This window comes from Lolium rigidum, unplaced genomic scaffold (assembly GCF_022539505.1).
Source record: "Lolium rigidum isolate FL_2022 unplaced genomic scaffold, APGP_CSIRO_Lrig_0.1 contig_41486_1, whole genome shotgun sequence".
In the NCBI taxonomy this organism is placed as follows: Eukaryota; Viridiplantae; Streptophyta; class Magnoliopsida; order Poales; family Poaceae; genus Lolium; species Lolium rigidum.
In genome coordinates this window covers 47,479-72,047 of record NW_025900503.1, presented here as the reverse complement: position 1 = coordinate 72,047, position 24,569 = coordinate 47,479, and the positions used below count along the sequence as shown (strand labels likewise).

At 43.0% G+C, this 24,569-nt stretch overlaps 1 protein-coding gene across 1 annotated transcript; it reads right to left on the bottom strand.

The window, feature by feature from the left end:
- Nucleotides 1–18,780: 18,780 nt before the first annotated feature.
- Nucleotides 18,781–22,264, bottom strand: LOC124681383 (cytochrome b-c1 complex subunit 6-1, mitochondrial-like). The gene is made up of 4 exons (XM_047216309.1): nt 22,220–22,264; nt 20,051–20,135; nt 19,117–19,206; nt 18,781–19,011 (listed from the first exon to the last, which is right to left on the bottom strand). Coding segments are annotated over exons 1-4 (210 nt in total). The 5' UTR covers nt 22,222–22,264; the 3' UTR covers nt 18,781–18,978.
- Between the last annotated feature and the right edge of the window lie 2,305 nt (nt 22,265–24,569).

Genomic DNA, 24,569 nt, shown 5'->3' with positions numbered 1-24,569 from the left:
CATCTATTTTGCATGTTTCATCATTATTGGAGGATCAAGCACCGGAGCCGGGATTCTATCTGGAAAAAGCACCGTCGAAAAGCAATATTTTGGAAGATCACCTCGTGGAAGAAAATTATACCAAAAATCCTATTTTTCAAGATGACGAAGGAAGCCGAAGGAGGAGCCGGGAGGAGCCGGGGTGGGCCCACACCCTAGGGCGGCGCGGCCCAAGCCCCGGCCGCGCCGCCACGTGGTGTGGAGGGCCCACGACCCCTTTCGCCTCCTTTTCATCGCGAAATCCTTCGTCCCGAAAACCTAAGCCGGAAGGGGTACCTCGCGAAGAGTTACGGCCGCCTCGCGGGGCGGAGAACACCAGAGAGAAAAGAGCTCTCCGGCGGGCAGGAATCCGCCGGGGAAATTCCCTCCGGGAGGGGGAAATCGACGCCATCGTCACCGTCATCGAGCTGGACATCATCTCCATCACCATCATCATCATCTCCACCATCATCACCGCCATCTCCTCCACAGCACCTCGTCACCGCCGTAGCAATTTGGGTTTGATCTTGATTGTTTGATAGGGAAACTCTCCCGGTATCTATTCATACTTGTTGTTGATGCTATTGAGTGAAACCATTGAACCAAGTTCATGTTCAGATTGTTATTCATCATCATATCACCTCTGATCATGTTCCATATGATGTCTCGTGAGTAGTTCGTTTAGTTCTTGAGGACATGGGTGAAGTCTAAATGTTAGTAGTGAACTATGGTTGAGTAATATTCAATGGTGTGATATTTAAGTTGTGGTGTTATTCTTCTAGTGGTGTCATGTGAACGTCGACTACATGACACTTCACCATTTATGGGCCTAGGGGAATGCATCTTGTATTCGTTTGCTAATTGCGGGGTTGCCGGAGTGACAGAAACCTAAACCCCCGTTGGTATATCGATGCGGGAGGGATCGCAGGATCTCGGAGTTTAAGGTCTGTGGTTAGATTTATTCTTAATTACTTTCTTGTAGTTGCGGATGCTTGCAAGGGGTATAATCACAAGTATGTATTTAGTCCTAGGAAGGGCGGTACATTAGCATAGGTTCACCCACACAACACTTATCACAACAATGAAGATTAATTAGCCGTATGTAGCGAAAGCATTAGACTAAAATCCCGTGTGTCCTCGAGAACGTTTGGTCATTATAAGTAAACAAACCGGCTTGTCCTTTGTGCTAAAAAGGATTGGGCCACTCGCTGCAATTGTCACTCTCGCACTTTACATACTCGTGCTTTATTCAACTGTTACATCAAAACCCCACGAATACTTGTCACGTGAGCATTTACGGTGAATCCTTCATCGAAACTGCTTGTCAACACCTTCTGCTCCTCGTTGGGATCGACATTCTTACTTATCGAAGATACTACGATACACCCCCTATACTTGTGGGTCATCAAGACTATTTTCTGGCGCCGTTGCCGGGGAGTGAAGCGCTATTGGTAAGTGGGATTGGTAAGGAAAACCTTTCCTGTTGTGCTGATTTTATTTCCGCTCGTCTGCTATAAGTCATTATGGAGAGATCTTCTCTTCATTTTCTATTTGGGAAATCTACTACTACTGCAACGGTAGTAGATGAGGCGCCAGTGAGGAAGTAATACCATATAAAATACCTATGAAAATTATTGAACGTGTTATGGATAACCGCTATGAAGGGGATGGAACTGTCCACCCCGGTGATCATTTACTTGTTTTTGCATGAATTATGCGGGTTATTCAAATGTGCAGGTATTGCTATGGATGAAGTGAGGAAGAAATTATTCTCCTTATCGCTGTCCAGTAAGGCGGCGCATTGGTATAAATTAATGGATAATGGGGATTCTCTTGAATGGAATGATATTGTGCCCCGGTTTTATTCTAAGTTCTATCCTCCAAGTGAAATTCATAAGGATCGGAATCGCATATATAATTTTTGGCCTCATGATGGAGAGAGTATTGCCCAAGCGTGGGGGAGATTGAAGTCTTTAATGCTCAAATGCCCCATTCATGAGCTTCCTGGTAATGTTATTATTGATAATTTCTATGCAAGACTTTCTTTTCAAGACAAGACTTTGCTTGGATACTTCATGTTCCGGATCATTTACACGCAATAAAGAAGAGTTTAAAAGGGACCTTCTTGATCGAATCCAAGAAAATACTCGAAGGATGGGAGAACGACAAGGATAGAGAATCAGGTATAATTTATGATTATAAATGCATTGAAGCTTTTATGGATACTGATTTATTTTGTAATATGAGTGCTACATATGGTCTTGATTCTCAAGTCGCTGTAAATCTTTATAAAGCTTTTGCCTCTCATTATGAATTGCCTAAGAAGAATTTTGATAAGTATCATGATCCATACAAAGATAAAATTGACTCATCTATTAATAAGTGTGTTGTTATTGAAACTGCTGATCGTGTCATTCCTGAAGCTTATATTGAAAAAACTCCTTTCCCTGCTAAAATGAAGGAGTACTCTGTTATAAATAGTGCGGTTCATAAAAGTGAAAAGAAACTCGTAGAACCTCGAAGAACAAATAAAAGTTGAACCTGCTTGTTGCAATAGTTAAAGATCTTGTGACCGAAAATGTGGAAGATGGTCATATTATTTTACGTGAAGATGCTTCTAATATTGTTTCACATCCTAATAAACCCAAACAAGCTAGTGTTCCTATGATGTCCGTTAAAATTGGTGATCATTGCTATTATGGATTATGTGATATTGGTGCAAGTGTTAGTGCTATTCCGTATGAGCTTTACACGGAGATTATGCACGAAATTGATTCTTGTGAACTTGAAGATATTGATGTGGTCATTCAGCTGGCTAATAGAGAAACTATTTCACCAATTGGTATTGTTCGAGATGTGGAAGTCTTATGCGGTAAGATTAAATATCCTGCTGACTTTTTGGTACTTGGTTCTGCTGTGCTAGTGATTATTGTCCTATTATTTTTGGTAGACCTTTTCTAAATACTTGTGGAGCTATTATAGATTGCAAGAAAGAGAAAATTTTGACTAAATTTGTTGGTGAATCTTATGAGTTTAACTTCTCTAAATTTACTAAAACTCCTTATAAAGCTGATTTGCCTAGTAATGATTTTAAAATGGAGCAATGTGCATCTATTGTTCTTGTTCCTAACAATCCTTTGCAGCAACATTTGGAGGATAGCGAGAGTGAAATTTTTAGGAAAGAAAGAGATGAGCTTGAGGAAATTTTTCTTCGCCAACCTATTCTCAAGCATGATTTACCGGTGGAAGATTTGGGTACAACACCGCCACCAAAGGAAGATCCTGTTTTTGATTTAAAGCCTTTACTCGATAATCTTAAATATGCTCATATTGATGATAAGAAAATATATCCTGTTATTATTAGTTCTAAGCTTTCGAGTTTGAAGAAGAAAGGTTATTGGGAATATTGAAGAAACACCGAGGAGCTATTGGCTACACTCTTGATGATTTAAAGGGGATTTCTCCATCTATTTGCCAACATGCTATTAATATGGAAGATGATGCAAAGCTCGTTGTTGAACCTCGGCGTCGTCTAATTCCGAAGATGAAGGAAGTGGTAAGGAATGAGGTATTACGACTTCTTGAAGCTGGTATTATATATCCTATTGCTGATAGTAGATGGGTTAGTCCTGTGCATTGCGTTCCCAAGAAAGGAGGTATGATCTGTTGTGCCTAATGATAATGATGAGCTCATTCCTCAAAGAGTAGTTGTAGGGTATAGAATGTGCATTGATTTTCGAAAAGTTAATAAAGTTACTAAGAAAGATCATTACCCTTTACCATTTATTGATCAAATGCTAGAAAGATTGTCTAAAAATACTCATTTTTGCTTTCTTGATGGATATTCGGGTTTTCACAAATTCCTCTGTTAAAGCTAAAGATCAAGAGAAAACCACCTTTACTTGTCCCTATGGAACTTATGCTTATAGGCGTATGCCTTTTGGTTTATGTAATGCTCCTGCTACCTTTCAAAGATGCATGTCTGCTATTTTTCATGGTTTTTGTGAAAGTATTGTAGAGGTATTCATGGATGATTTTTCCGTTTATGGGAATTCTTTTGATAGTTGCTTGCGAAACCTTGATAAAGTTTTGCGAGAGATGTGAAGAGACTAACCTTGTTCTTAATTGGGAGAAATGCCACTTTATGGTTAATGAAGGAATTGTATTGGGACATAAAATTTCTGAGAGAGGTATTGAAGTTGATAGAGCTAAAGTTGAAGCAATTGAGAAGATGCCCTATCCGAGGGATGTTAAAGGTATCCGTAGTGTTCTTGGTCATGCTTGGGTTTTATAGGAGATTTATTAAAGATTTCTCCAAGATTTCAAAGCCTCTTACTAATCTTCTTCAAAAAGATGTACCATTTGTTTTTGATGATGATTGTAAGGAAGCTTTTGAAACTCTTAAGAAAGCCTTAACAATTGCTCCTATAGTTGAACCCCCGACTGGAATTTACCATTTGAAATTATGTGTGATGCTAGTGATTTTCTTTGTAGGCGCTGTTCTTGGACAACGAGTAGATAAAAAACTGAATGTTATTCATTATGCTAGTAAAACCCTTGATGCTTGCTCAAAGAAATTATGCTACAACTGAAAAAGAATTATTAGTCTGTAGTCTTTGCTTGTGATAAATTCAGATCTTATATTGTTGATTCAAAAGTTACTATTCATACTGATCATGCTGCAATTAGATACCTTATGACAAAGAAAGATGCTAAGCCGAGGCTTATTAGATGGGTACTTCATGTTGCAAGAATTTGATTTACATATTGTAGATAGGAAAGGTGCTGATAATCCTGTTGTTGATAATTTGTCTAGATTGGAAAATATTGCTTATGATCCTGTTCTCGTTAATGATAGTTTTCCAAATGAACAATTGGGCTGTAATAAAGGTGAGCTCGCGAGACAGGTCCTTAGTATGCTCGATTATGCTAACTTTATTGTTTCCAAGTACTTGCCTCCAACCTTTTCAGCTCAGCAAAGGAGGAAATTCTTTTATGACTTGAGGCATTATTTCGGGATGACCCACACTTATATAAAGAAGGAGTGGATGGTATTATGCGAAGATGTGTTCCCGAATATGAACAACAAGAGATATTGAGTAAATGTCATGGCGGTGCTTATGGAGGACATCACGTCGGAGATAGAACCGCGCAAAAGGTTCTACAATCAGGTTTTTATTGGCCAACTCTCTTCAAAGATGCAAGGAAGTTTATTTTATCTTGTGATGAATGTCAAAGGGTTGGTAATATCTCCGGACGCAATGAAATGCCAATGAATTATACTCTTGTTATTGAACCGTTTGATTGTTGGGGATTTGACTTCATGGGACCTTTTCCCTCTTCGGAAGGTAACACTCATATACTTGTTGCTTGTTGATTATGTTACTAAATGGGTGGAAGCTATACCTACAAAAAGTGCTGATGGTGAGACCTCTTTAAGAATGCTTTTAGATATTATTTTTCCTAGATTTGGAGTTCCTAGATATATTATGACTGATGGAGGTTCTCATTTTATTCATGGAGGTTTTAGAAAGACTCTTGCTAGGTATGGTATTAATCATAGAATTGCTTCTGCTTATCACCCTCAAAGTAGTGGTCAAGTAGAATTATCAAATAGAGAAATTAAATCTATTTTGGGAAAGACTGTTAATAAATCTAGAAAGAATTGGACTAGTAAATTGAGAGATGCACTATGGGCTTATAGAACTGCTTATAAAAACCCCATGGGAATGTCACCTTATAAAATGGTTTACGGAAAAGCTTGTCATTTACCTTTAGAGCTAGAACACAAAGCTTATAGGGTCTGTTAGAGTATTAAATAAAGATCCTAAACTTGCCGGTGATAAGAGGTTGTTACAATTAAGTTCTCTAGATGAATGGAGAAGTGAAGCTTATGAAAATGCTAAACTCTTTAAAGAAAAAGTTAAAAAATGGCATGATAGGAGGATCATCAAAAGAGAGTTTAATATTGGGGATAAAGTCCTATTGTATCGGTCTCGTCTCGGATTCTTTGCGGGAAATTACTCTCGAAATGGGAAGGACCATATGTTGTCGAGGAGGTGTATCGCTCAGGAGCAATCAAGATTAGCTCTCTCCAAGGCAATGCTACGCAAGTGGTGAATGGACAAAGACTCAAGCATTATATCTCGGGTGATTCTTATAATGTTGATGTTGATATTATTCAAGTGGAAACACCGGAAGCTTTCATCAAAGGACAAACCGACGATCCGCCGAACTCGACTTTGAATAGGTAACGATGATCGGTAATGAAAAGTACGCAATTTATTTTCCGAACTATATTTTTGCTGTTTTTGGAAAATATGAGAAATTACGAGTTCGAAACGGAGTGGAAAGGACGCACGAGGGCGTGGCACCATAGGCCGGCGCGGCCTGACCTGGGCCCGCGCCGACCTATGGTCTGGCCGCCCCGTCGCCCCTTTCCGACTCTGGTTCGATCTGGTACTTTCCGTATGTCGAGAAAATTTTTGCTATATAATCCCCCGGACTCCTGGAGGTCCGTATATCGTGTTTTCGACGTGTTTTGTTTCGAGCTGTTTACGCCAGGATCTGTTTTTAGTCTAGAAGCACCATGGCCTCCAACAACAAGGGCAAGGGGCTTTCGGAGGAAGAAGTGAAGGAGGTGCCATCAAGACAAGAGCAGCAAGCCGGAGGGAGCAAGCAAATCTTGGTGGGATCTATTGACACTCGACGTTCTTTCTCTCATAACCTGCAGGGACCTTTACCACCAGCTCTTAGCCTCGACTCCTTCCCCATGATGGAAGAAGTTCTACGGGTTACCGATGAGTTTTGTGATCAATATCGGGCTCTGAGAAGAGAAGTGGAGATACTCCAGGAGGAGAACTGCCGTCTCCGAAGATTGATTGAATACCACTCGATTCGCGTCACAAGGTCGTCATCGCCAACCTCAGATAACAATGAATCTCTTCGAAGCCTAGTGCAGAATTGTCAAGCTGAGAAACTGAAGTTGAAGGAGCTTATTAAGAAGCGCGGGAAAAATTCATCACCACCATCGCCGAAGGAGTAATTCATCATCGGTATTGGCATCCCCTTGGTTTGTTCCAAGCTTGGGGGAGTGCCGCGGTATCACATTATCACTACCTTTTACTTTTATTGTCAAGTAGTGTCATATCATGAATAGGGAAGTTATCATATGAGATGGGTTGCGTTTGGAAGTATCTCTCCTTTAGTTGTCTATGTATCCCTTGGTGTGAGTTATCGATATGGAATATTAATGAGAAGTCTTATCATTTACATATTGCACATCTTATTTTAGTTTGCATTCTCTCGCTATATGATTCGTCTTGTTGTTAGTATAGGTATCACTTTGGGAGCATTGAATAAATCTATTTGGTTTTGGCAAACTTAGCATTGGTCAATAACAACAACACTTTGAGGTTTAAATAGAAAAGAGAAATACATGTAGATGTTTCATTGTCTTTCTTGTTAGCTCATAGCTTATTATTCGAAGTTAAGATTGTTTGTGCTTACAAGGAAGATGCATGATTGTTTCTATAACATGTATATTTGTTTGTTTCCCTCGACTCTTATGCTTGCTAATTAACCTTGCTAGCCAAAGACTTGTACTGAGAAGGAATACTTCTCGTGCATCCAAACCTTCAACCAAACCTATGTCATTTGTGTCCACCATACCTACCTATTACATGGTATTTTACTGCCATTTCAAGTAAATACTTCATGTGCTACCTTTAAACAATTCAAAACTTAGTATCTCTTATTTGTGTCAATGTTTCATAGCTCATGAGGAAGTATGTGGTGTTTTATCTTTCAATCTTGTTGGGCAACTTCCACCAATGGACTAGTGGCTTCATCCGCTTATCCAATAATTTTGCAAAAAGAGCTGGCAATGGGATTCCCAGTCCCAAATTAATTAAACTAAATAGACACTCCTCCATGGTATGTGATTGATGGACGGCACCCGAAGTATTCGGTTAGCCATGGCTTGTGTAAGCAAAGGTTGGGGGAGTGTCATCATCATCATAAAGCTAAAATAAAAAGGCGCTCCTTCATGGTATGAGATTGTTGGCAGGCACCCGAGGATTCGGTTAGCCATGGTTTGTGAAAGAAAGGTTGGAAGGAGAGCCACACGAAATGAAAATATTATGGGAGCCGCTCTTAGGAGGTTGTCTGGCAAGGGAGTTAGAGTACCCGCTACCAGTCGTTGACAACAACAAACACCTCTCAAAACTTTACTTTTATTCTCTTTATATGATTTCAAAGCCGAAAGAGCTCTAGCACATGATTTAATCCCTGCTTCCCTCTGCGAAGGGCCTGTCTTTTACTTTATGTTGAGTCAGTAAACCTATTTCCCTCCATCTCAAGCAAGCATTTGAGTAGTTGTGTTCAAACCATTATATTGTGATTCGCTTCATCATGTCTTTTATTCTTCCTTGTTTAGTACAAGTTTTATCTGAATGAATATAGCTTTGCAAGTTATCAATGATCATGAGAGGACCATTATGATTGAGTATGCAAGTTGTGCCTTATAAACTTTAGTATGAGAGCGCTGCTCAATGAGATAAATATAATCTGTTAATTGTTCTCTGACCAAGAACGAAGTTTGCCATCACCAATGATGATTTCTTATGCACCTTTACTTGTGATTACCTTATACTTGTTTCAATATGAGTTATAAGAGATTGTTTACTATAATGTCCTGTGTGAATGAATATGATGCTTCTTGTCCGTATTGTATTTATCGACTCTTCACTCCATAAACATGTGGTCATGTCTATCGAGTTCGGTTTCGCTTGGGGACAAGCGAAGTCTAAGCTTGGGGGAGTTGATACGTCCAATTTGCATCACTATTTTATATCATAATTTGCTGTTATTCATTGATATATTTCATATTGGGACACAATACTTATGTTATTTCATCTATTTTGCATGTTTCATCATTATTGGAGGATCAAGCACCGGAGCCGGGATTCTCGCTGGAAAAAGCACCGTCGGAAAGCAATATTTTGGAAGATCACCTGTGGAAGAAAATTATACCAAAAATCCTATTTTTCAAGATGACGAAGGAAGCCGGAAGGAGGAGCCGGGAGGAGCCGGGGTGGGCCCACACCCTAGGGCGGCGCGGCCCAAGCCACCGGCCGCGCCGCCACGTGGTGTGGAGGGGCCACGACCCCTTTCGCCTCCTTTTCATCGCGAAATCCTTCGTCCCGAAAACCTAAGCCGGAAGGGGTACCTCGCGAAGAGTTACGGCCGCCTCGCGGGGCGGAGAACACCGGAGAGAAAAGAGCTCTCCGGCGGGCGAGGAATCCGCCGGGGAAATTCCCTCCGGGAGGGGGAAATCGACGCCATCGTCACCGTCATCGAGCTGGACATCATCTCCATCACCATCATCATCATCTCCACCATCATCACCGCCATCTCCTCCGCAGCACCTCGTCACCGCCGTAGCAATTTGGGTTTGATCTTGATTGTTTGATAGGGGAAACTCTCCCGGTATCTATTCATACTTGTTGTTGATGCTATTGAGTGAAACCATTGAACCAAGTTCATGTTCAGATTGTTATTCATCATCATATCACCTCCGATCATGTTCCATATGATGTCTCGTGAGTAGTTCGTTTAGTTCTTGAGGACATGGGTGAAGTCTAAATGTTAGTAGTGAACTATGGTTGAGTAATATTCAATGGTGTGATATTTAAGTTGTGGTGTTATTCTTCTAGTGGTGTCATGTGAACGTCGACTACATGACACTTCACCATTTATGGGCCTAGGGGAATGCATCTTGTATTCGTTTGCTAATTGCGGGGTTGCCGGAGTGACGAAACCTAAACCCCCGTTGGTATATCGATGCGGGAGGGATCGCGAGGATCTCGAGTTTAAGGCTGTGGTTAGATTTATTCTTAATTACTTTCTTGTAGTTGCGGATGCTTGCAAGGGGTATAATCACAAGTATGTATTTAGTCCTAGGAAGGGCGGTACATTAGCATAGGTTCACCCACACAACACTTATCACAACAATGAAGATTAATTAGCCGTATGTAGCGAAAGCATTAGACTAAAATCCCGTGTGTCCTCGAGAACGTTTGGTCATTATAAGTAAACAAACCGGCTTGTCCTTTGTGCTAAAAAGGATTGGGCCACTCGCTGCAATTGTCACTCTCGCACTTTACATACTCGTGCTTTATTCAACTGTTACATCAAAACCCCCTGAATACTTGTCTGTGAGCATTTACAGTGAATCCTTCATCGAAACTGCTTGTCAACACCTTCTGCTCCTCGTTGGGATCGACATTCTTACTTATCAAAGATACTACGATACACCCCCTATACTTGTGGGTCATCATCCAGCTATCACAGCCAAGGTTTTTCGAGCAGGATTTTACTGGTTGACGGCAATCGAGGATGCAAAAGAGATAGTACGAACCTGCGACGCGTGCCAGAGATTCGCCGCAAAACCTCACTCTCCGGCAGCGGAGCTGATGCCAATACCACTGTCGTGGCCTTTCGCCCAATGGGGACTCGATATGGTGGGCAAATTGCACAAAGCTTCGCCAGGAGGATATGAGTACCTGTTGGTTGTTGTCGACAAATTCACCAAGTGGGTAGAAGCGAAGCCAATAAATTCACCAGATGCAGCATCGGCAATAAAGTTTGTGAAAGGCCTCGTTTTTCGGTTCGGAGTGCCTCATAGCATTGTCACAGACAATGGCAGCAATTTTACGTCAAAGGAGTTCAAGGCGTACTGTGCAGAGGTAGGCATCAAATTGCACTTCGCGTCAGTTGCACATCCCCAAACCAATGGTCAAGTCGAAAAAGCCAATGGCATCATCTGTAATGGCATTAAAAAACGTATGCTGGGACCGCTTGAAAAAGCTCGACACACCTGGCCAGAAGAATTGCCAAGTGTTTTGTGGAGCATCCGGACAACACCAATCACGGCGACACAAGGGAGAAACTCCGTTTTTCCTCGTCCACGGAGCTGAAGCAGTACTACCAATTGAAATAGAGCATGATTCTCCAAGAGTAACAGAGTATGACGAGGGAACATCACGAAAAGCTCGGGAGGATGATATGGATACACTCGATGAAGCTCGATATGAAGTACTATCACGAGTTACCAAGTACCAACAAGACCTGAAAAACTACCACAGTCGACGATTGCGGCCCAGATCTTTCCAGGTTGGCGATTTGGTCCTACGGCTCAACCAGCAAAGTACTGAAAAGCTCGAGTCACCATGGTTGGGACCTTACGTCATCACAGAAGTCATCGACGGAGGAGCGTACAGGATCAAGGACAAGAAGACGGGGGCTCCCGAGAAAAACCCCTGGAACGTGGCGCAGCTCAGGCGGTTCTACGCTTAGAGTCGAAATATAGTCCTCCTCTGTAAAAATACAATGTACTGAAACGCCCGCGAGTTTTCAGACGCACTCTTTTCCTTTTCGGGGCACCGAGTGGGGCCGGAAAGGTTTTTAATGAGGCGGGCTCGCGGTGCTGCAATATAATAAAGATAGTGGAGATATACTTCTTATTCTTCGACACGCTCGGGGGCTCAATGCCTTCAAGTTACAAAATATATAGACTTACCGAAATATTTCGCCTTGGTACAAGAATACCTCGCCAAATAGAACATCGGAAGCTAACGACTAAAAATATAGTGTACTCGTCAAAATGTTATTGCTTTGGTCTGAAAACCTCGCAACAAAATATAGAACGTCACCACCAAGACACTCGGGGGCTCGTGCCCATTGATAGTAAAATATATATACCTTCTCGCAATAAGAGAAAAATCTTCGGGATAACAAAATAGTATAAGCTCCAGCCAAAGGCTCGGGGCTCGACGATCAAAAATAGAAAACAATACACACTTAAGAGTTGACAGCTTTTACAATATAGACCATGCCTACAAAAACGTATCAATGGTGAAACTACAGCAAGAAAAAAGGGAAAACCCTCAATGGATACCTAGCACATGGTCTATGGTGACTCGTTCATTGGAAGGACGAGTACTATGCTCGGCATAGCTACCCTTCACGAAGAATTCAGCGTCCATCCGAAGAAGTTCATCCATCATATCTTCGGCTACAGGAGTCACCAGATCATCAATCTTGCCCATGTTTCTCTTTTTCTTCGACATTTTGGCCAGGCACGTGGGAACAATTTGATCCAAGGGCAATTTTGGATGGCAAATCTTTATCATCATCATAGCAAATCTTGCGCCGGCGAGAGTTGAGCCCGCACAAAGCCATGGATTCGAGGAGCATCTCGAAACTTTTCCATTAATGCAGGAAGAGTTTCTGGCATTTTGTTGCGAGGGAACATGGTTCCATAAACCAAAAACAAAGTCTTCGTACAGAAGTCAAGGAAATCACGGACCTGACCCGCGCGATCTTGGAATCTGACAATTTGACGGGTACGCTCGGGAGTAACCCAAAAGTTGGAACCATGTCGTGCGGCCAGTCTGAGCAAAGCATTGGCTCGAGCTTCAACACGTTGATCTTCGGCGGCAGTATCCAAAAATGAGCCTGGTACAGCGAATAAATTGACAAGGAAGGAAGAATAGCAAAAATAACATCCAGCATGGTTATGAACAGAAAACATACCCGTCATATCCAGGCTGGCGTCAGCCATTAGTTGAAGCATATAATTTTCTCGGGAGGAAGCTTCGGTAGCCTCAGCAACAGCAGCATCCTTTGCAGCAATGGCTTCTCTTGCCTGTTGAAGAGCAATATTCTCTCTCTCGGATGCTTGTCGAGATTGTTCCATCATCACAAGAGTTTGTTTTTTCATAGATTGGAGTTGTTGGCGCAATTCTTGCAAATCTTGCGACAAATGTTGTCCCGAAGAACCGTCGACAAAGTTATCATTGACTAGTGTTTTCTTCGAGAAGGAGGAAGCAGGAGAAGTATCGACAGAATGAGGATCGGCGGAGTAGTTATCAAATATCAACTGGAAAAGAAAATTCCAATATCAAAGGATTGCACAAGACAGAATTCCATTGCTCTTCAAGAAATTTACATGGATATTACAGAAGGAGTTCTTCAAAAGTACTAAGGTAATTGTCGCCAAAACTAATATGGCGACAATAGCTAAAGAAACGAGGAAAAATAAAAAGAAGGGGCATTCAACTAGACCTCCGGCTTTGATGAGCTAGGAGTTGAAGATGGCTTGATCCCGAGATAGGACAGGATTTTCTTCGTGTCGGGCTTTGCCGCCTTGATCAACGATCGCCATTTTGTCTGCTCTATCTGTTCTGTGTCGCCTACTTTCGCCCAGTTGATAGTTTGTTGGCTATCAGCGACCAAGGCAACAGTGCTTTCAACAGCAATCTTCATGTTCTCATGGCGCACCTTCAGTCCAAGATCTTCTGGTGGATTAAAGCACTTGGCAAGAGCAAGGAAAGTTGCGGGTTCCTCTTTCTTCGGGAAGAAATAGGGGAAGAGTCGCGACAATCCGGACTTAGCTTGATCAATGCCCTCGCGTGCTTCTGTTCCATGAAACTCAAGGAACGAAATGGCGTCAAGAAGAGGATCGTTGTCGGGATCTTCAAGTTCAAATTCTTGAGATGTTTTATCTGTCAAGATAAAAACTTATTGATCAACAAACGAGTGAAGGAAAGAAAGTCGAAAGGATGTGAAGTGGTTCAGATACTTACTGACAAAGCGACGGCTCTGCGACCTTACGCGCTTAATGATCGCTTCCTCGCGAGCAGATTGTGCGGCTATATGCTCGCTCAGCGAAGTCTCGGCATCGTGAAGTCTCTTCCTAAGATCTTCGACACCAGCAGCATCGGCCTTGGCCTTGTCAGCCTCTGCTCTAGCTTGGATAGCATCTGATTCGGCCTTCTTACGAGCCTCTTCACTTTGCTCTAATTTTTGAGCAAGTGTATTGGCACGTTCGTTGACCTCCGTCAGTTTTTCTGCCAAGAAAGTTAAATTTAGTTAAAAACATCGACAACAAAGGAGTAAGAAGGCAAGGGCAAAAAGAAGCAGCAAGGCATTACCTTCAGTCTTACTCGCATACTCGCGATACCCAATGAATTGGGCACCGATACGAATAAGCTCTTTGATCATAGGCTGTCAAATAAGGATAAAGAAAGAAAATCTCGGTATGAGAAGAATATGATGGCATAAAGAAGCAAATAGAGGAAATATAGACAATGACAAGAAAATTAAGAACTTACATCATCCAAGAGAGGGTTAGAGGAGTTACTCAATTGGAGAGTAGGCTCCGGGATTGTTTCAACCCTTGCCCTTTTCGGTGAAGGGACAAGGGGGCTTGAAGGAGGAGTAGAAGCGCCGACGTTTTGTTGAGGAGGCGAGGATTCCTCTCCTTCAGCGGCGCCTCGAAACAACTAGAGTATGTGACGTACTCGTTCGACAGCCACATCAAAAGCTGGTACTTCTTCCTCATCATCACTGCGATTAAATGTTGGCAGTATAAAAAGCAAGATAGAGAAAAATCTTCGAGTACAAAAATAAAAAAAGAGGTGACTTACGAGCGATGAGGGCCTCAAGGTATGGATCATAAGCTGCCTTCTGATGTGAAGGAACAGCTTCTTCGGCTTTGGAGGTGCCGGAATCTTTGACATCACTCCTTTTCCTTTTGTTCTTTGGAGAAACAGCGGGAGGAGGAGATTGTGCTGATGCAGTACCTTCAGAGGCAGCCTCTTTTTCAACAGATCCCGCGGATTTTCGAGAATCTGCGGGTTCATTCACAAAAGAGGGGGCATCTTGGTTGTCGTCAGTGACAACGGCCCTTTCATCGACTTCTCCACCCTCAGGAAGGGGAGGAAGCGAGATAAGATTTGGATGGTTCTATATAAAAACAGGGGAAGATGTCAACAAAAAAAGGAGTTATAAAAAAATAGCAAGGCAATAACAAGTCAGTCGACAAAGTTTACCTCGGGAAGCGCATTGCTGGCGCTGTACGGTTTTACACGACAAGAAGAAGGAACAGAATCTTTTTTGCTGAGAGAAGAGATTTTTCGGACAAGATTTTCTAAATCCTTGACCTCCAAATCCACTGACAACCGATCTGCGTCCTCGTCGCCAGCATACTTCCTGAGAGGGTTTTTGCGAGCCTGAAGAGGCTGCACTCTGGTCCTAAGAAAATACGCTGTAATTTGGATACCTGACAACTCTTTGCCGCGAGTATTTTGCAACTCATGGATGCGAGTCATCAGGGCCTCTGTCGAAGCTTTTTCTTCCTCGGTAGCATCTGCATCCCAGGAGCGGCGGCGAAGGATTTTCTCGGCACCATCGAAAGGAGGGATGTTGTCTTCGGCACATCCATGGTTCTCCTCCTGGATGTACAACCACTTCTTGCGCCACCCTTGAACTGAGTCAGGGAGTTTGACGTCGAAGTAATCGACCGTGGGGCGAACAGAAATAACAACGCCGCCTATATTATAAGCGACATTGGGAGAACCATTGCGGCGACAAAAGAAAATGCGCTTCCATAGCGCCCAGTTAGGCTGGACGCCAAGGAAGGCCTCACAGAGGGTGATGAAAATGGAGATATGGAGGATTGAGTTGGGCGTGAGGTGGTGAAGTTGAAGACCATAAACAAAAAGCAATCCACGGAGGAAAGGATGAATAGGGGCGGAAAGACCGCGGATGAGATGGTCGACGAAACTTACCCGATACCCCATTGGAGGGGTTGGGTAGCTTTCTTCACTAGGGAAGCACAGGGCCTTGGGTTTCTTGCTAATCCCTAGCTTCTTCAAGAGATTGATGTCCTGGGTGGAAATTTTGGACCTTTCCCACTCCGCGCTTCCCAGATCTGCGGCGGCCATTGACGATTCAGGCGTGCTGGTGCCTGGTCAACCGACGCGGTGGCATCAACAATGGCGCAGGAATGCAGCTTGGAGAAGATGAGCTTAGGGAAGTTGAGGGGCGCAGGAGGAGGTTTTGCGAGAGGAGAGTAGGAGAACGGCGCGGCGGAAGTGCTCGAGGAGGAAGAAGGAGATCTTATATAGAGGTGAGGTGAAGCGGCGGACCGTTGGATGGAAAAAGTGTGCGGCAGATGATAACCACGTGGAAACAAGGGTAAAAAAGTATTTTAACATTGGAGAAGTTACGGTACGTGCGCCAGGAAAAGCGGAGGACGTGTGTCCCCCACCTACACGACGTGTCAAGATAATGGATAATTTGGGCCCGCAAGGCAGTGGGAGAAAATTTCTCGCGATTTTCGGATTTACAATCGTGGCTATCATCAGCAATAACGTCACCTTGTCAGAGAGAAAAATTCGACTCAACAGCGGCATAAAAAGGCGACATGCAAAAGTATTGGAGAGCCTTTGATCAAATACAAGTTTTTGATCAAATGCTCGGGGGCTACTTTGAAAAAATGAAAAGATCAAGAAAGACAAAATAGAAATGGCATGAGCCTATGATCAAATACAAATATTTGTTCATAGCCTCGGGGACTACTCCCATCGGGAGCGCTGTTCGCGCACCCGAGAAATTATAAAACTTCGGGAGAGAAAGAAAATATAGCGGCATAAGGCGTGGAGCCTACAACCAAGCACAAGTCCTTGGCTGTAGCCTCGGGGGCTACTCCCATCGGGAACGCTGTTCGCGTGCCCGATGAAATTATAAAAAAAGAAAGAATGAAAAGAAGAAAGATAGAAGAGCAAAAGAGTATATTTCGAGTTATAAATAACTCTGCATATACTCCCATCGGGAGAGCAATATAAGTCATCTTTGACTCAATAAAATGTGCCATTCCAACAGCCGAATAAGCACTCGACAATATATTCTCGGAACGCCAAAGTTGCGATCAATTTCTGAATGCCGCAAAACTTTGCGAAGGTAAGACCCCGGATCCGTTACGTGAGGCGTGGCGCCGTCTCGACGTCGGTTTGCTACTTTTATCCGTATCAACGGATACGAAGAAAAATCCTAACGGACGCGTTAGGTACCCGATAAATATAGCTCGGGACTCGACGGAATGGTAAGACCTTAAGCGGCACCTGTCGAAGTTTACACCAGTATCCCGAGATCATGTCCAGGGACGTGATTTTGAAGTAGGTTTTTGCGGATTGCCACTAGAGCAGTTAACTAGTACCTGGTCCGTCAGAAGAACTAGCCCCAACTACCATTATCCCTGTGCAATATAGAAATTTATGTGAAGAAATATAGAAAGGTTTTAAGTTGTCGAGTAAAAATAAACAGTGGAGATTTTCCCCGACTCTACGATTCAAGCAAAATCTCGGGGGCTACTGACATAGGCATCCCCAATGGGCTCGCCGATGATAGTACCCGGGGTTTACTGAAGGCCCACTACCCGAAGAATAAGAAGACTCGGAAGCCCAAGATATTATTAAGGAAAGCTAGAGTTGTAATAAGAAGCATTATTTGTAATCTTGCGGGAGGAGTTAGAAACCTTCCCGGACTGCGTAACTTGTACAATACGAATCCCTCGGCTCCGCCTCCTATATAAGGGGGAGTCGAGGGACACGAAAGCATCGAATCATTGTTTCTCAAACCCTAGTTTTCATATTCGTCGAGTACTTTTCGGCTGAAACCTTCGAGATCTACTTGCCCTCTACATCCAACTAAACCCTAGTCTACAATCCGTAGGCATTGACAAGTTAATACCTTGTCACCCCCTCCGAATTCCTTATAGAGGTGAGGTTCCTGCGAGTTATGGTGTCTCTTAATGTCAGATCTTAGAACCGTCTTCGCGAGGTGAAACTATTTGATGAGGTAAGGTGGTTGCCACATGGTACAGACACATAGTACGGGCAGGCTTCAGCTGTACCGTCGGTCGTTAACACTTTTGGTGCTTCCTCTCATTTTGCCCTTTCACCAAGGTGCGTAGAAAATCATTTAGATGACTTTTATCACTTCAAAATATCATATTTATGTCCAATGCAAAATATAATAATGGATCAAGAATTCATTGGATAAATCTTTCCTTCCTCCAAGGGAGCTAAATATGCAACTAATGCAAAACTTTAGAATTAACAAAAACTAATATGGGTGGAAGAAAACAAACATGCTAAAGCGTTAAGATAGATTACAAGATGTTATAGATCTCTCCAAACTTGAAATTAAAACAGGTGGGATCAAGTAATTTCTTGGGATTATTTTATTCCGTGGTATTTTCTCTAAGGTGAAGGGATGGCTACACGGAGTTTCCTGCTAGTCTCCTCCAAAGCAGAGATACAGCGGAGAGACTTCTGCAAGTCAATGCGCATGTCATGAAATTAAATCTTTATCTAAAATCCAGTCTAGCAGGCTAGCAGCACACTAAGACAGTAGTGCTGCAATGCGAGGAGAGTCTAACACGCCAGTAACTTTTTTTTTTCAAACGACCCCCCGATAACAGGGCAGGTTCCACTATCATCGAGATAACAGCACACCAAACAAAAGTTCTAGTGTCTTTTTTTTGCAGTACTTTAGTCCAAAACGAAACAGAAAGCTCCGCGCACCGCTACTGCTAGTGTTTGCAGGAGCAACGTCAGGATAAATACTTAATTCAACGCACGTACATACGAATACAAGCTATCAAACTTTTGAACATGTTGATATTATATTCACTCGTGTGCTTGTAAATTTGGGTGAAATAAAAAAAAGGAATGTTGAAGCAAACCCAGTTTTTTTTTAGACAAACGCAAGAGTGATTTTCCATGAAATTTCACAAGCACAAATGTAACCCAAACATTTACATAGTTTAGATAACATTTATTTGGCCAAAAAAGATGCAACTGGATGCATGTTTGATATGATCACTGAGATAAATGGTTTGTGCAAGAAAGGTAAATCAACAGACATCAAGTTATTATCGACATCATCAGTGCTTAGCCCACATAAATCGACGGTTGCAAAAGAGTGGCTCTTATTACAAGTTCAGGAAATAGAAACACGATTACAGGGCAGTTTCCAGACTCGTCAACTTTTCAATGGACAAGGTTATGGCCAATGATCAGGTCACTCACTGAAAGTAGCATCCAGTCATCATTTGAGCTTTTCAAAGAGCTTTGAGGCTACCTGTAGATACATATACCAGATATATTGTTCAGTCTCTATCTTGGCAGTGCTTTCCCGCAGAGGTTTTCGCAATATTAATCTGTAGCTTAATAGTAAGTTACTTACACACTTGTCGACGCATGACAAATAGTCAAAATATTGCCCAGTGCAGTGCTTGTGCCCAGTATCGTCAGCCTCGACTCTCTTAACACATTTCTGCGCAACATTGGAGAAGTAATCTTGTATGAGTATCATTTATGGATGACAAAACTATCACAATAATATCAAGCACATGCTGCAGAAATATTAAATTCAGTATGCACAACTACTGTGGCAATGAAGATCTATATGATTCTCAAGTCTACAATCAAAGTGGGAAATTCGTGATGATTGGACAGAGCAATGAAGATCTATGTGATTCTCAACTTTACAATCAAAGTGGGATATTCGTGATGTTCGGACAGAGAAACCCATGGAAGTTCTGGTGCGTTACCGATATAATGTGTCAGAAACAGCATCACAGAGGATTATAGGAATCCACACAGCTCTACCAATCTACGAGCGAATTATTAAACAATCAGTGAAAAAATTTAACAGTCTGTTATGGCAGCAAATAAGAAAATTGAGTTGTGCAGCTTTTCTTAGATGTCACAGGTTATATTTGAACTAGATCAGAGAAAAAATATAAGTGTAACAAAAAAACATGAATGTTACTTAGTGTGAAAAACTGCCAAGAATAAGTCTGATGAAGCCAACGCTTATTGCAAATATTATGACAAACTTTGATGGCAAACAGCCAGAACTCATACATTCACATGGCAAATAAGTAGGTGTACATAATTCATCTACTGTACTAGATTATAGGAAACAAGCTCTGGCCGATCTAGTCAGCCCACACAGTAGACAGATTGAAAACACCATCATATAGGAATTGTTCCATGATTATACAAACACAAGAGCGCAATTTCTCAAAACTTCAGTGATTGAAATATCAGTACCATCACATTAAATTATCACACCAAATCAAGAGGGTGTTACCACAAAATAATTAAGTGCACACCTCATAAGCATAAAATGGTTTTACACATTGTGGCTTGCAACGGTCCTCGAGATACTTCTTTGGATCAACAGGTTCCTCATCCGCCCTGATATAAAACAACAATAGAAAATTACGAAAGTTAATGAAACATGACTGTCTTATAAACCTTTTAGGAATGTTGGAACCGATAAGCCTCTTTGCTATGAAAAAGGTCTCAAAGTTCACAATACAGAAACATCCGAAACTCTGGTGATTACTATCGTGAAACGGTGAAAACAGAAATGTGCGGAATAGGCTCTCAACAAGCATGAGCAGTTCAGTATTCTTTCTACAACTTAAAGAAGAACCCCAAGCCAGCCATATAAATCAAGTGTCAACTTAATAATTACATAGCTGTCATAAAGAGCTGCATATAGGGTACAACATAGTTCATAGTCAGGTGGCTCTCACAAGAATTATTGTTCTTTTCTAGGCTGATTATTGTCAGGAGTCGTTTGGAAGCCAGGCTTTCATTTCATTTGTAGCATTTTGAAATGAATACATGCATTCATTTCATTTACATTGTAATTCCAGAAATAGACACTTGTTTGGTTGTCACAGGAATTGCAAATGACAACATAATTCAATATTGAATTTGTAAATGGCTTCCACAAGAATTGCAAATGACAGATCTCAGCTCGGAATTGTGTTTACCCATGGTGTCATTTTGCTGGATTTCCTAAATGAAATGATTACCCAATTCTGTAACAACCAAACAACCCACCTATGAAATTCCAAAATGAATTCCAGAATTCCAGGCCCAAATGATGGATACCAAACGACCTCTCAGAGGACTTATACAAGATGAAGGCGTCACCAAAGATGAAACACCTGGGGAGGATGCAGTGTGTTTAAGAGAGTATGACCCACCAAACCTCCCAATTCCACATAATATAGGATTCGAGGCGTCTTAACCTATAACGTATAGTCAGATATGCTTCTTGTCTCAAAATTATCCATGCAGACATGGGCCATGAAATGCAATAGACTACTTCAGAGCCTTCTAACAAGTAAACATAGTGGCAGCATAGATATTTCCAATTATTGATGCAGTTGGAGCAAGTTGGACAGCGCAACTATAACCCTAAACCATAGAAGATAGCCTTGGGCTCTTGATTCTACAGGTGAAAGCAAAACTGAAGCTGCCCACGCATATGAGAAGCCGTCCATGGTTATCTTAGCCACACACTTCTACTCCATAGCAATAGAACACACTGAAAAGAGCTAACAATGCAGGTGCAGATGCTCTTACAGACAAAGGCACAAGCCAGCTATTTAAAACTGAACTCTTTACTTTACAATATCATAGTGTGAATAAAGAACTGCAGGCAGGGTATAGTAATGAATTTTGGGTCAGGTAACTAATAAAGGATCTGTAGTTTTATTCTAAGCTTGTTCCATACTTTATATCCTCAAACATGCCGTGGAACTGGAACACCAACTCTTCCACCAGATGCATTACACAAGATTAAGCGGTCTACAAAGATGAAACGCCCAGGAGTATTGCAGAGTGGTGTCCTCACAAGAAAAAGGATCCAAGACACGCCAGTTCCACATAAGATAGGATTTCATTCCAATACATCATCAACCCTCCATTATAGTAGTAGTCAAAATTATCGACGAGAAATGGCGCGTGCAATGCAAGTATGCAACACACTGGTTTAGATCCTACTGTACTAACAACCAACAGACTAGCCGAACACCTGCTTCCATCAGCTGCTGCAGTCGGAGCGGATTGAATAGCGTGACTACATCACTACACGTTACTAGAAGATAGCCCCGGGCTCCCATTTCTCATCGCCAAAGCAGACATCAAGCTCCCCACACAACCGGAAAGCCACCAAATCTAAGCACGCGCTCCTCCCAGTCGCGTCCTAACCCCCGACAGAGCCACCAGCACACATTTGCCCCCCACGACCACGACCACAACAGAGCAAGCTTGCTCTTCCCCATTCCGTGACCCACCGGAGAGAGACCAACCAAACCGCCTGATCTTTTTTTCCTGACGCAAGCCCGTAGCTCCGGCAATCTAGCTTCAACCGAAAGGAGAGACGCGCACGGGTCGCGGAAGAACAGGCAGACGAGATTCAGGTAGCTGGCGAGCAGCGGACAGGGAAGGAGAGGAAGGCGCAGGGGAGGATGGGTACTCACATGGCGATTGCGAGATCCGAGCGGGTGGATTCTGCTTCTGGGGAGAAGAGGGGATGCGAGGGATCTGATCCGGGAGGCTGGTCGGAGTTAGGGCTCGCGAGTGGGGGAATTTGGGAACTGGTTGGCTGACCACGAGGAGGAAGGAAGAGGGTGATGCTGCCAGCGTGTGCGTGCTCGGTCTGTTTGGAATGGAGATTGGGCCGTGGACTTCGGATTCTTCCGGCCCGGCCCGACCCAGCCCGTATGCCAGCACAAAGCTGGGGGCTCTTTTGAATTGAAGGAGTTTGAAAGTTTTTTTTTTCACAGGACTCTAATAAAACCTACCCCTCAAATCTAGTCTATGTCCAAACATTTCTACTCCCTCCATCATAAAATAAAAGTTACTCAACTTTATCTAGATATGGATATATCTCTATATACATTCATATTTAGATAAAGTTGGGTAATTTTAAAAAAAAACAGAGGGAGTGCAAAATTGTTCGCACCACCGTTGACCATGTCACTTCATGATAAGGGGGATCCCAGTAGATCCACCTAGGTTGATGCTCGATCTTTCACAGCGAGAACCTGGGGTATTAAATCCTCCCAATAACGCGATGAACGCAGCCTGGAGAAGAGGGAACGAATCCAGCAAGCAACGGATCGAAGAACAATACGCCTCAAACCTTGAGCTAGACAATCCTTGATAAACACGAGAACCTTCGCAGCGGATATAATAGATAAACGGCAACGCCGTACCCCCGGAGGGATGATACACGTGAACATACGCAATGGGGCAAACCCTAAAACTTTAGTCTAAACTTATCCCTCTCTAACCCTAGCCGCCCCACCTCCTTATATGAGGGGGAGGGTGGCCGGCCAGCCCTTGCTGGGCTGGGGCGCCCCACTATGGGCCTACCTTGGTTTGGTTTGGATAGGCCCAAAACCATACGCAACACTAATTTAATCCTAATTGGCCCACCACATAACCCGGCTACATTATTTCCTAACATAGAATGAATGACACAACCGTAGATTTAATTATTACATAGCATAGGTCGTCCTAGCGTGTCACTCCTGAATCCTCGATGGCGTACCACCTAGCTTGGTGGAGTCCTGAATCTGGGCTCCACATAGGCCTCCATGCCCGTATCATCCTCCCCTCCTTCAAGAAGCGTTGTCCCCAACGCGTGAGGGTCTTCTGGAAAAGGTGACGTGATATGAACATGACACGTCCTTGCCGTCCTCAAGTCTTGCTTGCCTTCCACACCACATCCTCCCTCGCGGCCTGCTTGACTTGATACATCACTTGGCGCCTCCTTTCTTCTCCACATGAGCTTGGACTTCGGCGCCAATACCTTCTTCTTGCGAGGTTTTGATGGACCCTTGTGTCGTTGCACATGACCCTGCACAAGATGTGTAATTCCTGGGCCACATAGATGTCTCACACGTCCATCCTTGCCTCGATGCATCCGCGGCATCGCGGAAAACTGGACTGCAGTACTCCTAGCACGGTAGTGTCGCTGACCACTGTCTCCACTGACGCACTCGCCTCCCACTCCTCCCACGCGCATCTGCGCCATATGTACTGAAACACCATCAGCACAAACATCATCAGTCAATATACTGGCATCAACACAAACTGGAACTGTAGCACATGCTGTAACATCCACATCAACAACAAGTGTAGCTTCATCCGGCTTGTCACCAAAAAGAACTGGCTTGTCATCTACAGGCATGGCTGAAACATCACCAACATCAATGCTCGGAACATCATGCACCTCTTGCTGCACTTTAGACTTGTGCAACTTCTCCTTACGCACCACTAACTCCACATCAGACTTGATATGATCATCACCCATGGGCCTGAAAGTCCGCTGTTTGCCACTATGCATAAAAGAATATGTATTTTCTCTCCCAGCATGTGTCACATTACGATCATACTGCCAAGGACGCCCAAGTAACAATCCACACACCTCCAATGGCAATACATCGCACTCTATCTCATCAACATAATCATCAACTGCAAATGGCACACGCACCTTGTGAGTCATCTTAAGCATACCACAGCTATTCAACCACTCAAGACGCTTAGGTACAGGAAGAAACCATGTAGACAACGCCAATGCTGCCACCATCGCCTTGCTAATGCCATTAGTACAACTACCACCATCAATCATCAACTTGCAAGCCTTGCCCTTGATAATGCACTGAGTCTGAAACAAACTCCACCGCTGACCCTTGTCAACTGTCTTGCAAGCATCATCTTGTACCTTCTTGAGTTGCATATTCAGCCCGCTCAATGGTACATCCTCCTCAACAGTCACAGTAGTGCTCTTGGTATCAGAGCCAGGTTTCCTCTCCTTAGTGA